The 13782-nt window shown below is 38.8% G+C and overlaps 1 protein-coding gene across 5 annotated transcripts in view; it reads left to right on the top strand.

Annotated features, from left to right (window-relative positions):
* The window catches only part of DLG2 (discs large MAGUK scaffold protein 2), a 981187-nt gene that overhangs the window by 3140 nt on the left and 964265 nt on the right, over positions 1 to 13782 (top strand). For 2 of the 5 annotated variants that reach the window (XM_085065682.1, XM_085065653.1), the window contains exon 1: positions 12159 to 12253. The exons of 1 other annotated variant lie outside the window; for it this stretch is intronic. In XM_085065682.1, coding sequence (XP_084921808.1) covers positions 12226 to 12253 — 28 coding nt within the window. In that variant the 5' untranslated portion in view covers positions 12159 to 12225. Of the gene's footprint in view, positions 1 to 12157; positions 12254 to 13782 lie in introns of those variants that run through there. 2 more of the 5 variants (XM_085065786.1, XM_085065671.1) reach the window with 2 other exon arrangements.

Here is a 13782-nt window from a genome sequence, read left to right as displayed (position 1 = left end):
CCTTTATTGGTCTTACATATTTGGGAGTTCATGTCTGCTGTCCTTCCCCTCCAGGGCATCTGTAGAAATCTCAGTGGGATACTCTCTTGTAGGCTGTGCCGAAGTACGTATTTTAATATCAGCATTGGACAGGATTATCCCTCTCCATGTCAGCACTTCTTTCTGCATTGCTATTTTGGATTTGACTAAAATATTCTCCTAAAATCAGTATCGAGACAGAGAAACCTGTGAAAATAAGCTTTAAAACATACTGATATTTATCATTGGAAGTTGTTACCAAGCACTGCTGTCTTTGGCACTGGCCAGTTCTGGGTCTTTCTAAAGAACAATTGAAGCACTTTGGGAATTTGCCTTTGAAGGAGATCTCACATATAGTACCAGTTGTCAAATTTCACATAGCTTGTCACCTAATTTACACGTTTTCTTGCTGCTTGGTGTGATGACTGCCATCTTGCTTTTAAAAATCCAGGCCTGTGTAGTTAGGAAAAAAAATAGTTTGCTTAATAATAAAATCATATAACTTATAGGAAGCTTTAATTTCTTATGGATCGGGAAAAAAAGGCCTGCTTCTGTTTGTGGTCACGTGTCAGTACCTGATTGCCTTTGCCTGATGTGCTGGAGTGAAAAGATTTTGTTTTTCTCACTTCAATGTGGAGGGAAATAAGGCTCCACATTCCCAGGAATGTTCACAGAGTTTACATGCTTGCTGGCAGTCTCAACAAAAAGCAAGGCTCGAAAGGGAGTACAGGGTACCCTGTGGTGTTGGATGTGCTCCCTTTAGGTATGAGGTGAGACATTGCATGGATTGGTGTGCTATTGCTGCCCAATTCAACAAATGGCTCTTTTTGGCTTTTGCTTGTCTCTAATTTTGAGGTACACTTAAGGTTTTAAATCAGACAAGACAGACATCTGACTCTAGTTACAAAATGATTTGTTGGACTGTGCCATTTAGAGATGGAATGAGATGAACAAATTTGAAAAGTAAATTAATTCATTATTTTTGCTTAATTTTTACTTTATTTTCACAAACTAGAATATTTTTGAATAGAGCTATTTATAGAAATATTACGGAACTTCATGAGAAAAGCTTTGCTTCAAAGTAAAATAGTACTACCATACAGAAGAAGTGAAGTCAGGTTTTTGCATGGGTTTAGCTGTCTGATCTACCTCCCTCCCTCCCTCCGTTACTTAGCTTGATTTCTGTTAACTGTAAGGGACTGTATTTAGATCTGTAATTGCATATATTTTGGATTCATCAGCAGAATAATTAATAGCAAAAATGTTACTGTAATTCATTCATGTCTTTCCCAGTGATGGAAAGAACTAATTAAATCCATGCTCGTCTGTGATGGAGACTAGATTCCAGTTTTGGAGCCTTGCTTGTGATTCACAGGGATGACAGGAACCTCCACATCTGGGTGCCTGGCTGCACATGTGCTTTTGGACTAACCCTGTCATCCTCCTTGCACATCTAGCTGTGTCTAGGCAGTCAGAGCATGTAAATGTTAGGTTTTGTAGTACCCTCATCCCACTTTCCATCTCTCAAAAGGAGAGGCATTGTGCCTTTAGTCAGATGAAACCTGTGGGCTGCTGTTAATACCATCTTGATTTGCCCCACCTTGTAGCCAGTTAATAGACATGCTGATTCTGTCATGGAATAACTTTTTGCATCATTCCTTTTATATTAAAAAATGCCTTCTGGGACATGTTTTATTAAGCACATCACTGTCAAGAATTAAAAAATGTTTAAAATATGTCTGGTCCCATGTGCACAACTTCTGGGCCATTTAGAAGAATCTGACAGATGTGCTCTATGAAGTGCTGGATTTTGTAGTGGTAATGCTGACTTTGTGGCTGTTCTGTTGAAAGGAAGGGGACTAAAAACAACTCAGCAGGAACTTTTAAAGCAGAGTTCATAAAAGACCAGACAAAGCTAGCTCCCATTCATGCCCTAATTCTGCCCTAATGCTCATTTAAACTGGCAACTTCATTTTAGCTAACAAAATTTAAATTTAGGGTCATAACTTTTTGTGCTCAAAAATCTCGAATGTGGTTTCAGGCTTCTTACATCTTACAGTAGCAAATCCAACATATATTGGAAATTTTGTTTCTCCTTTAATTGTAATGGGTAATTGGTATTACAAGGTTTTTGTCCTTTCAGTTGCTGCATAACTATTCTCAAATAAGTACATGGCTAAAAGGCCATATCCTTCAATCTAAGTTTTGTTCAACTACCTCTCAGTTTTTACAGTTAATTGAATGGGAGCTATGCAAATTTTGGGTTATGTTTACGGACTGTGGAAAGCACAATTTTAGATTTCCAAGAGTTAAATAAACAAGTGTCAGAAAATTACTATCGAAACTGTGCCAACTTTCACCACAAAGCTTTGATTTAAAGATGTCACTGCTTTTATGGCAGTGAGCTTTTTCCAGGCACACATTGTTTCTTCTGTGAGAAACAGTGAAGTATTTTGCCCACAAAAGGACTATAGGAGCAGGCATTATACAGAACAAGTCTTTGTTATATGCATGCAGACTGCGAAGCTAAGTGCACTCTGGACTGGGAATGGTGAAATTTATACTTTTTTTCAGCTCTGCTGTTATTCTGGTACTTCTCAGATGTTTAATGCAGATCCATCCCATTTTAGTTGCCTCACCTATGTAGGGTGCCCAGCTTTTTGTCCAGGAGGGTTGCTTTGGTCAGCAGAGAGAGAGAGAGATCCACCTCCAAAGGGCATTTTAACACACCTAAGATCTGAATTGCCTTCTGGACAATTGTAATTTTCTCTCTCCCCATAGACAAACATGGGGTAACCACACTATAACTCACTTCAGTTTGATGATTTCTCAGTCTCTCATAAATTTTAGTGGCAGAAACATCTCCTTATCTGAGAGACTTAAGAGAGCTGACGCTGTGTGTTCTGTGAGTGCTATAAATTAACACTATTTGTTATTTTTGTGGGGAAAAAAGTGTTATAAATTATTGTACTGTTAGTCACTGGAATTGGAAGCAACCATAGTGTTGATACAAGCACAAGAGGCAGCTGTGCATCCTCTCCTCCATTCCTGTTAAGTGCATATTGCACTCAGTAGAAGCAATGGTGTCTTGCATTATAAGCATAATCTTTTTCCTTCTCATCCTCTCTTCTTTCATTCTGAATTTGTTCCAGATGGCCAAGTTATATGTCAGAGGGTAACCATGGAGAAAAAGCTGAATTTGTAACTAGTGGCCAAATGTGATAAAAGATGATTTTGCAGTCCCTGCTTCAGCAAAATGAGAAAATCTGCCTTGCTCAGATTTGCTTATTTTGGTCAGGTCATACCAGGTTCCTGCTTCTTACAAGTATTTAAGGTTTGTTTCTCTGTGGTATGTTCTTGTATTTACTGTAAACTAACACAGAGCCAAAGAACAGCTTTATAAAAATAGAAATAAAGATAATGTTTTCTCCTGCCATATTCATCCCAGAAAGAGCCAGCAAAGCTGCCTTGACCTGATGGGTGATGACAGTAGTAATCAACATACAGAATATGTGAAGAAAACATTTAGTCTTTATTGGATGTGGTCCAGAAGAGATTTTGGTGGCAGTAAACACTTTGCCAGAGCAAGTTAGTGCAGTTGTCCTTATGTCTGTCTTCACTTTTGGGCTGAAGAGGTTAATGTGTCCTTCAAAACATGTATCACAGGGAATTGAATCATGCAGTTTCCTGGAAAGAGGGAATCTGGATAATTTACAGTTTCACAAGCAGAAACTGATCTTTTCTGATTTCAAATGCTCTTCTCTCCTCTGACTGTATGGGCATATCTTGCATTATGCTGTAGTGGAACAATTCCAGACATGTTTTGGTTCAGTTCTCTGTGTTGAGCACTACAGTAACACTGCCTTGCAGCTAGATCTCTGCTTAGCTGTGCTTTTAACCAAGAAACAGTCCCCAAACAGCCCCAAACCCAAGCTTTGCAGATCTACAGACCCTGTTGTTTAATGTCCAAAATGTAAAATTGATTTTGTGTTGTTGCCTGGAGGCACTTTTTTTTTTAATTGACTCAGAGACTCTAGTATAATACACTGGTTCTTAAATTGAAAGTTCCAGCATGAATGTGAGAAAATGTAAGACCATAATGCCTATTTTGCTAATAAATAAAGGTAACTTGATCTCACTCCATTTTATTTTTTTTGCATCACTAGAAAGACATTCGTGTTACTGAATTAGATGGAAATTTTTGTAATTCCACATTGTTTTCTTCCATGTAATATAATGATTCTTTTGTATGAGTTTGGAAGTTAGTTATTCCTGAACAGACATCCTTTTATTAGCTGTCTCACTCCAATTTTCACATTTACGTTAATTTTGATACTGAATGTTCTTTTAAAGGGAAAAAAATACACCACTGCTGTACTAAGTGTGCAACTCCTGGTTTTTACTCTTGCAACTATACATCAAGTTCCACTAGTTTTGTGACTTGCATTCAATTAGATTGTAAGCTCTTCAAAGCAGGGCGCTCTGATCATTTTGCACTGTTAAGATGTCAATTTACATTTCTTCAGCTGTATAAATAAGAGGTTTTCATTTGGTGCTATGTCATTTTGAGGGTTTGTGGCTTCATTTTTCATTCTGTCTTCGTATTTGCATTGTTGATTTAACATTAGCATTTGTACACCTAGATTTTAACATTGTGACACTTGAAAGGCAGAAACAAGAAGGTCAGGTGAAGCTACTTACAATTGCAGGGTGTCTGTAGTTTTGGAAGGAGTCTCAAGGCCCCAGAATGTGCTCATTCTGCTGTCTGAAACACAAACAGGTCAGCTCTGTAGCCAGGTCACAGAATTGGAGCAAGGATTGATAATGAATAGATCCTACATTACCTTCAACATATCTGGGAAAAGAGAACTCGTTGGTCAAAAGGAATGGCCCTGGTGGGACGAGCAGCTGATATCAGCAGTGCTTCCTTCCCTTCTGTGCCCCCTGAAAAAAAGTGATGTGGTGGGAAGAATTCAGGTCTCAGAGTGAGCCCCTGATAAGAAGTGGGCTCTTACTTATGGTAAAATGTGATACATAAGATTAACAGATTAAACACTAAATAATACTGAGTATTTTTTCAAAATTTAGTTGTAATTTACAGGAAGGGATGAGTAGAGAAGGCATATCTTTGGGATTGCAGGAGTCAGATAGTCCCAATTGGGGTCACTGAAGCAGGAATGTAGCTTGGTTTTCAGGATGCTTTCTGATAAACTGAAATGCTGGAGTAAAGTTTGTAAGTTTATGCTGAGCCAGTTCCTGATCTTTATATAGTTATCCTATTCCTTGTGTAAGTGCAGTTAGTCAGGTTTAAAGAATTATATTCAAAACTAAAAAATGTGTGAAGGCAGCATTTTAACAGATGTGTGGTCATATGTTGTAAACTCAAGTGTGAAGATACAAGGATAACAAGCTTACGTTGAACTAATCAACATTTATGAGTGAAATTTTTCTTAGTTTTCCTTATAGTGAATTAGACAAAAAGTCAGATTCTTAACAAATAAGCAAAAAAAAAGAACCCAGGCACTTCATCATCATCATCATCAGTTCCCTGGTTGGTTGTGCACATGCATGTTGTGTTTCATAAAGCTCACGGTTCTTCTGTCCAGCTCTGTCCACCAGTAAGTGTTCTGTAGCATTACTGGGTCTCTAGCCTGAGTTTATAGGTTGTGCTTTAAGATAAATTGAATTCCAGAAAAGAGAATTAGGAGGCTTTGGGAATGTAAACAGTGTACAAAAGTTGCAGCGGCTGGAACTGGGAAAAAGGACACTGAGCAGGGCAGGGACGTGACAAATCAAACAAGTGTAGAAGAGGCTGTAAAGGGAATAATGGGGTTTGCTTTACACATTGACATCTGGGGGACAAGTAGTTGTCTTGATTTATAACACAAAAAGATTGTTTCTGTGTAGTGAAAAAAACCACTAGAACCTTCAAGCACTGAAGTCAGATGGTGAGGGAACTTGTGGACTTGGTAGGAGGTTACCAGTGCAATTAGGCAGGCATCTGTGGGATGGGTGTAAGCCTGGGTGCTTCTGCACAGCAGGGAGGAAAACTGAAAACCTAATAGGGCTTGTTCAGGCTCTCTGTGTCTGTTCTGTTCTGTTTCTTGGGGAATTCAGCTGACACATCATAACACAATTCCTGCCCTTCAAAGCAATCTGACTTGCAGAACATTTAGCCCTCTGTGTTGTATTGTCTGCTCAAATCAATATTCTGGAACAAGAGACTGCTGAGCAACTTCTGCAGTTCCATGGCAGCATTTCACATGAGCTGTGTGGAGCACAGAGATCTGCAATAACACAACTGCATGGTAGCACTGTTCAGTGCAAAGCTGCCTGTCCTTCAGTTTTTCCTTGGCATCTGTATACCTGTTATATCCCCTTAATATACCTGGCCATGTAATGTTGCCTTGTTCTGAGAAATTTCTCTTGTACTTGCACTGCAATTCTTCTCACAGACTATTTGGCCCATTTCTGGTCTGCTGACAGCATCAGGGTCTAGATGCTTCACAACTGCTTCACAACAGAACTGTTCCTAAATTGGAAAGCAGTCTGTGCAGAGAATTCACCAAGGCTATGATTAGTTTAGGGATGTCACTCTTTTTACAGTTAATGGAGAGTGAGGGCAACCCAGAATACAACCTCAGCCTGAAATATCATTCCTTGAAGACTCTGTACTTGCCCAAGAATAATCTCCACAGGCCATGTGTTGGCCTCTTTTGTGTGCCAACCTGGCTGCTAAAAGCTGAAGAAACCCAGAAACAAGCCTGCCTGGTAATCCCTTCAGTGATTATCCCCCCTTTTTTCTGTCCCCTTGTTTTCCCTAGCAGGACAGAAGATGGGTTTATGTGCCATACGTATCCTGAGGAGCTGTTATTTTTAACCCTTTTGCTTGTTTGTTGTGAGTGCTCACCACACTGAGTGGTTGTCACATACGTCATGCCTTATGCTTCCTCAAGGTTGTATAACCCATATGCTGCATTTTCTTGATAGTTAAGTCCTCTTGCAGAGATGAAGGCCCCGAGATGCTGGGAGCTTTCTGGTTTGTACACATATTCCCTGTTTGCTTTCCCTCCGTGCAGTCTACTAGATTAATTCGTGTCTCGTGTTGATGTTTATATGTAAATATTTTATGATTGTTATTTGTCTAATAGTTCTCAAGTCCTTTGATCCATGGGAGCCTACAGCTTGTGTTTTTCTCAACCATCTTAGTGTAGTGTTTCTTGAATTTCTTTCTAAAATTTAACTGGCTTTCTGCTCTTTTCCTCTGTGGGTACAGAGCACTGTGTTTTAGCAGGATTTATTCCTTTGTGTTTGCTGTTCTGTGTGAAGATCAGGGAAGGCAGATGAGTTACTGAAGGTTTTGACTTGGATCAGTCCCAAGGCAGGTTGCCTGGAAATTTCTTAGAAACTGCTGCATTCCCTCCTGCTGACCTGTAAAAACTCATTTTAATTTTTTGATACTTCCAGACTAGGGAATCAAATCAGGACATCTTTAAATAATTGAGGTGGGGAACAGTGTTTGCTCCTCTGTCTCTTTTGGTCATGTAAATGAAAGTGTGAACTCTTCAAAATGAAAGTAGTTTTAGAGATCCTTTTCTTCTAAAGTTATCAATATTCACTGAGAATACTTTCTTGCTCCCTTTCCTGGTGCTCTGGTTCCATTTCTCACTTCTATTTTGGCTCCAGTATTTTTTCTCCATCATTCTTCATGGCTTTTCCTGCTTCAATGCCCTACATTTTCCCAATTGTGGTTCTCAAAAACCTGGAAAGTGTCTCCTGAAATACGTTGGTGTTTTTTTCTTTTAAAATTCACCTCTACCACGGACTTTGCAAGTCAGAAGATAATTGAAATGCCTTTTAGGAAAAAGAGCAGATAAAAAAAAGGAAGAAATTGGAATAAAAACATCCCTTCCTCTTATTAAGTCAGGGTTAGTTCTCGACTAATGTTAAACATCTCTCACTGATGAAACCTTATTTTTCATTTAAGTTAACATTTTTCCACACTGTTGCACCCCAAAAGTATTTTCATTCACAAACTCTGATGCCAGTGGGAGAAAAGAAATGTAAATGTGTTTCTAAACTTACCAACAGGCTGTGGTAGACTTGGTTCCCTGAGAGGCAGTGGCTGCCTGGTATTCCCTTATGCTGGTGCAGGGCACTGTTAACCAGCTGACTCTGATTTCTGCCATGTGCAAGGCAGAACTTGCTGAGTTTGGAATAATTTTTCTTTTTCTTTCCATCTTCTGAGCTACCTTGCTTCATGGCCGGAGTTGGGTGACAGGATCATACTCCCAAGGAAGGCAGCAGCAGCTCTCAGCAAACTGGGGGTGTTCAAAGCACAACAGTTTGAGTGCCAAAGCAGTGACTGGTGCTGGCCAGTTACATATATGGGTCCATATAGAGTTCAGCCTGTATGACTTTACTGTGGCCAGAAGAAGGAGCTCTAATGGCTTGAAGATAGCCATCTATTCATATATATGGCCCAAACAGCATCTTCCTGAGTTATGTGGAGATTCCATCATCTGCTCCTTTGGTTTGAGCCAGCATCATCATTCAAGAAACCCTGAATTGAAAATGGAGGTGCTTGGAGACTCGTTCTTGAATCACTTTTATCCTTCTCACACAGTTTCAATTAATCCTGTTAGTCTAATCTTTTCCTAAATAGTTATCAAAATTTATGGATAAACCTAAATTATCTTCAGATCTAATATATTTAGTTTCCCTGAGGGATAAATGGTGTGAATAAATATCTGGGAGATATTTAAGAAACTTGTTTCCTGGGTGCTGTGGTGTGTTGTGTGACCTGCCATGTGCAGGCATGGCTGTGTCATCCTCAGTCCCATATGAAGGCACAAAAACTTTTTAATCAACATAACTGCCCACACCAGCAGAGCTGCAGTGCTTCAACTCTACCAGGACTCTACTGTAAATGCTGCAGTGAGTAGAGTGTCTTCTTGCCTGTATGGATTTTCAAAGTGATTCTAAAAATGTGCTGCAAAACATGAGAGCACAGCTAAGACCCAAAAACAAACCAGCTGAGGAAGGGATTCCTTCTGCTTCAAGGTACTGGTTAGTATTGCAAGCAGCATCCAGATCTTGGATATGGACCTGGAGGAGTAGATAGAATTGATTTTGACATCATTTTAGCAAAGTAGATGATAAAATTATTGCAGAATTAATTTAAATATGCATAATTATAAAATTTAGTCTTTCATATGTGTAGCTTACATTTTAAGAGCAATGCTTTAGGAAGCAATTTATTGGTGAGAATTTAATTTTTCCTGATATATAGTGCACCTTACTCTGTATGTGCTTGGATGTATGGCTTAATTTCTTGTTGACAGTATCCCTGGAAAACTTTTTTGTCTGAAAGATATACTGAAGTTACATTTTGTTAAAGTATAACTTGGGTTTTCTATACAATTTTCTATGCAATTTTTGTATTTGTTTCATCAGATGTGTAATCATTACCCCAACAGATTATTTTACTCCATAGCATAAGTATCTACTTACTGAGCTTTAAAAATCAGCATCACAGAAGAGTCTATAGTGTGTGGGGGCTATAAAGTGTGTAGTGTTCTGTAATGACCCCACCTAGAATAATAACTCAGAGGAAAGGATTTGTCTGTTCTTTGATTCTTACATAGATCAATACATTACATTAAGCAGAGACTCATTCTGTAGAAGAAAAATTGAGTAATTTCTTGTGTGGTAAAACTTTAGATTGAAGGAGGAAGGAAAAAGTTTTCTGAAGGAATCCAGTAAGCAAAGTTACTGCTCTGTAGTTTTATTTCAATGTTACATGTCTTTGATTTGCTGTATTGTAGCAATTACCCATTCCCTGGTCAGTGACATAAACCACAAACATTCCTGAACTGCTTATGAAATTATGGAGTGATAAAGCAAAAAAATTTACAGAATTGTGAGTTAGTTTGGGTTAATTGATAATCTTTTGGACAAGATCCTGTAGGACCATAAAAGCTGTTTTATTACTAAAGATTTATTCTTCTAATTTTATTACGATGTTTTGACTATGATTTATTAAAACAAAACAATAATGCATTTACTGAATATAAGAATATAAGTGTGTTTTTGTAGGACTGTATCTTCTGAATAGTTCCTGTCAAAGTTGTCTTCAAAGCCAATAGAACCAATTTAAATATAATGTAATAAAATACAAAGAAGCAGTAAAAAAAAATTAGAACTATGTCCAGCAGGCCTCATGGGGCACAGCTGATACTGACTTTTCAGTGGTCTTTTGTTCACAGACAAAGACCTACTCAGGATCAACACAGAGGCCCACCTCTTGGGATATTGCATTGTGTGTTCAGTGGATTTATGGTCTTGCTTGAATTTGGTTTTGGTATCAGTACTGAAAAATAGTGGTGCCATAGAACAAAGATTTTTTGGTTGCATTTTGTATATACTCTGACTGTAAGATACAGGACTTATTTTGGCTGCTATAAATCAACTGTTTGCCTCATTGGATATTGTAATGTATACAGGCATCCAGTCCTTCATGAGAGCCACCAATATCCCATCCCTCACATTTTCAATGTGAAAAGAATGTGTGGGAGTTCAGATTCAGAAACTTCCACTTAATTGTGTGGCAGGGAATATGGTTCTCATTTGACTTTTGTTCTGCAGTCCATGCAGTCCATCCTTGCAACCAGATAGTACTTGAATTTTGTAGATGCAAAAGAAAAAATACTGGATGTCCTCATCTGTTTTGGGTATGACTGGGAGTTGACAATGGTTATTATTTTGGGGAGAGTACTGAGCATTCCTCAGCTGTGCCATTTTATTACATTATTTCCTATTGCTCTGTGTTAGGCAGAGGTAGGAATGTGCTGATGCTGAACAGGATTGTGCCCCAGCATGCTAAATACTGTCAAATCCATACCAAGATCTAGTTCTGAGTAATTTATAACCAGGAATGTTCATCAAGCAGGGTGAAAGTTCTTTTTTGAAAGCCTGATCTGGTGACAACTTCACTAGAGGTTTGAGTAGTCTCCATAAATCCCTTGGCTTTTCAGGACTGCTCCAGTAGTTGTGGTTACACAGCCCCTCTCCCTGACATGCTAAAATACTCTTGGTCAGGATGTGATTCCTGTTGCTACCAGAACATCAGTGGTTGCTTCTAGAGGAAGCAGGGCAGCCTGGGATCCTGGCTGGATCTCCTAGCACATGTCACCCATCACAAGTTATATGGAAAACTAGATACACTGCTGCCAAGTGAGATGGTGCAGGAAAAGGATGCAACTGCATGCTGGAGCTTAGGGATGGAGTAAAAATTAATGTATCCTATTTAAGCTAGAGGGGAAAATTAGGCAGGAAGATCATTACTTGATCTGGGAATTATCTGGGATTTAGATTTAACGCTAGAACTGTGCTCTGTTGCTGGTTGTTCAGTTTGTAGAGCTTAGGACTCTTCTGGGGTCAGCAAAAAGTAGGCTTTTTTCATCTTCTTGAATTGAAAAAGAATATTTCAAGTGAAAATAAAAACTGCTTCTATCCTCAAAGAATGCTACTTTTTGTAGCTGTTTGTTTTAAACAGGAGCTGTACACTTTAGGAAAGAAGTGATTAAGGAAGGAGGGGATGTCAGCATGCTTCACCAAGTCACTAAGAAAGAGGGAGTGATATCTCTGGTGTGGAAGAGGCATTCACAGCCCATTTTCCTAATTTCTCAGATAGTCCACTCTTAAAATGTGTCCTCAGGACTGGATACTTTGCAGTGGTTTTCCACCACTCTGCTGCTTCAATTTAATGTAAATAAACATGTATTCATATGCATATCTGTATTTGGGAGAAGGTGAATTACTGATTCCAACCCATCCTTTAAGTTACAGACTAATTTTGTTGAGGATGGCCAGAGCTTTCAATTTATCAATGAAAGTACTGGTGTCACAGGTGGGTCAGGCACAGTCGTGAGGTCAGTAAAAGGTATGATGTGATTGGGGTTTTCAAGGCAAAAGCAGCTGAGCTCACATGTGGAAGTAATTTGTAGCCAATCATATCCCACCTGGATCCAGAGCTTTGTCTCAAGGCTGTGCTTTTGATTTGGATCATCTGTGATGGAAGGCCAGCCCAGGTGCTGTGATATGGCCATAAAAGTGCTGATCTCTCTATCTCTGTGTGGGTTATAAGTGGTCCTAGGTGCAAGTGCCTAATCCTTACCTGCCCCAAGGACAGCTCTCACTGAAAGAATGGGTTCCTCTTGGAGACCTCCTCAAGGTGAGATTGAAACAGAGAATTGTGAGCTCCTCCATTATAATAATGCCTATGCTGCTATGAAATGCTCCCTGATCTTCCTATCTATGTGATATAAACATAAAGTTGGACTCAATGATCCTGGAGGTCTCTTCCAGCCTTAATGATCTTATGATTCTAAATGTTGATGTTTATGTTAGTGCACATATAAAAACATTTAAATAAAATTCCTTTCTATTCATTATGTTTTTAATTTCTCTGATAAAATGCTTGTTACTAGCTAGAATTTCTGTGAGAAAAAATAAAAAGGTTTCATCTTTTTAAACTTTAATGATTGATGGAATTTTTCCCTTTTTTAATTTGAGAATGTAATCAGGTTACAGAATATAAGTCATGCCTCTGCCTCTAATATGAACTCATCTACTTTTCACATCCCAAGGCCTGTATTACAGGGGTCATCAAGACCCTGAACAAAACCAGTCAATCTTTATATAGTGAGAAAGAAGTTTTCTTTTAGTTGTTTAGAAGAAAAAGAATTATAAAAGCAATTTTTTTTCAACATTTTTGCATTACTTTGTTGAGCTTAATCTAACCAGAGGAGTCTGAACCTCTCCTAGTAGTGAAGCTGGCATTGAACACTAGGGTAAGAAACTTAGATTGAGGCACTTGCTCCATTATAATTATAATTTGTATTTTTTTTAATGTTTAGTTTTTTTTTTTAGTTCAGTAATCTTACTGAAAACTTGGTGGCAATACAATTGCAAGAGTGTGTGCAGATATGTCAGTGTCATTCTTATGTTTGTGTACATTTCTGGGATCTAGCTGGGATGTGGAGAAGGACAGATGAAGTCTGATCCTCCATGTTCCTCTATTTCCTTATACATCAAATGGTGATGTTTGGATTACATGCAGTTTTGTATGTCACTCATGCACTTGGCAAGTGACTACCCAAAGCTAATAGCAGCAGGAGAAACAGAGCTCTGTTCCTCTGGGCTCTTACAGAAAGGCTGGATTGCTCTCTTTGAGCCAGCACATGGATGAAAGTCTGCAATCAAAGAGGTAGATAGCAATTTTATGTATTGAGGGAATAGAAAAAACCAGCCACCCTCTTGGACACCTGCCTTGCAGATTCACATTTGTCAGTCAGAGAACAGAGAACTGAGTGCTGCAGATGCAAAACAAACACTTTCATGTCTTCTCTGAATATGTTTTAAGGACAGTTTTCCTGCATGGGTATCCATAATGGTTATTGCCTATAATTTGGTAGCTTCTGCAAATTGTAATTTGGTCTAGGCCCCATAGCTTCCAGATGGTTTGGATAAATGGAAGCTGAGCACTTGTTATAGATGCTGTCCAAAAGATCATCTTCCCATGCAGTGTTGCCTACGTTGCTTGTGACATACAGCTAATGACAGAAGGCAACAACATTATCATCCCTGGAAGTGTTGCAAATGCATGTGGATGTGGCACTTGGGGACATGGTATGGTGGGGAACAACACAGTGGTGCAGGTTTAATGGTTGGATTCAATGATCTTGTAGGTTTTTTTAAACC

This window comes from Lichenostomus cassidix, chromosome 1 (assembly GCF_008360975.1).
Source record: "Lichenostomus cassidix isolate B80296 chromosome 1, HeHo_3.0, whole genome shotgun sequence".
In the NCBI taxonomy this organism is placed as follows: Eukaryota; Metazoa; Chordata; class Aves; order Passeriformes; family Meliphagidae; genus Lichenostomus; species Lichenostomus cassidix.
Note: the sequence above shows the minus strand (reverse complement) of the source record. Positions and strands in the feature narration are given on the sequence as shown.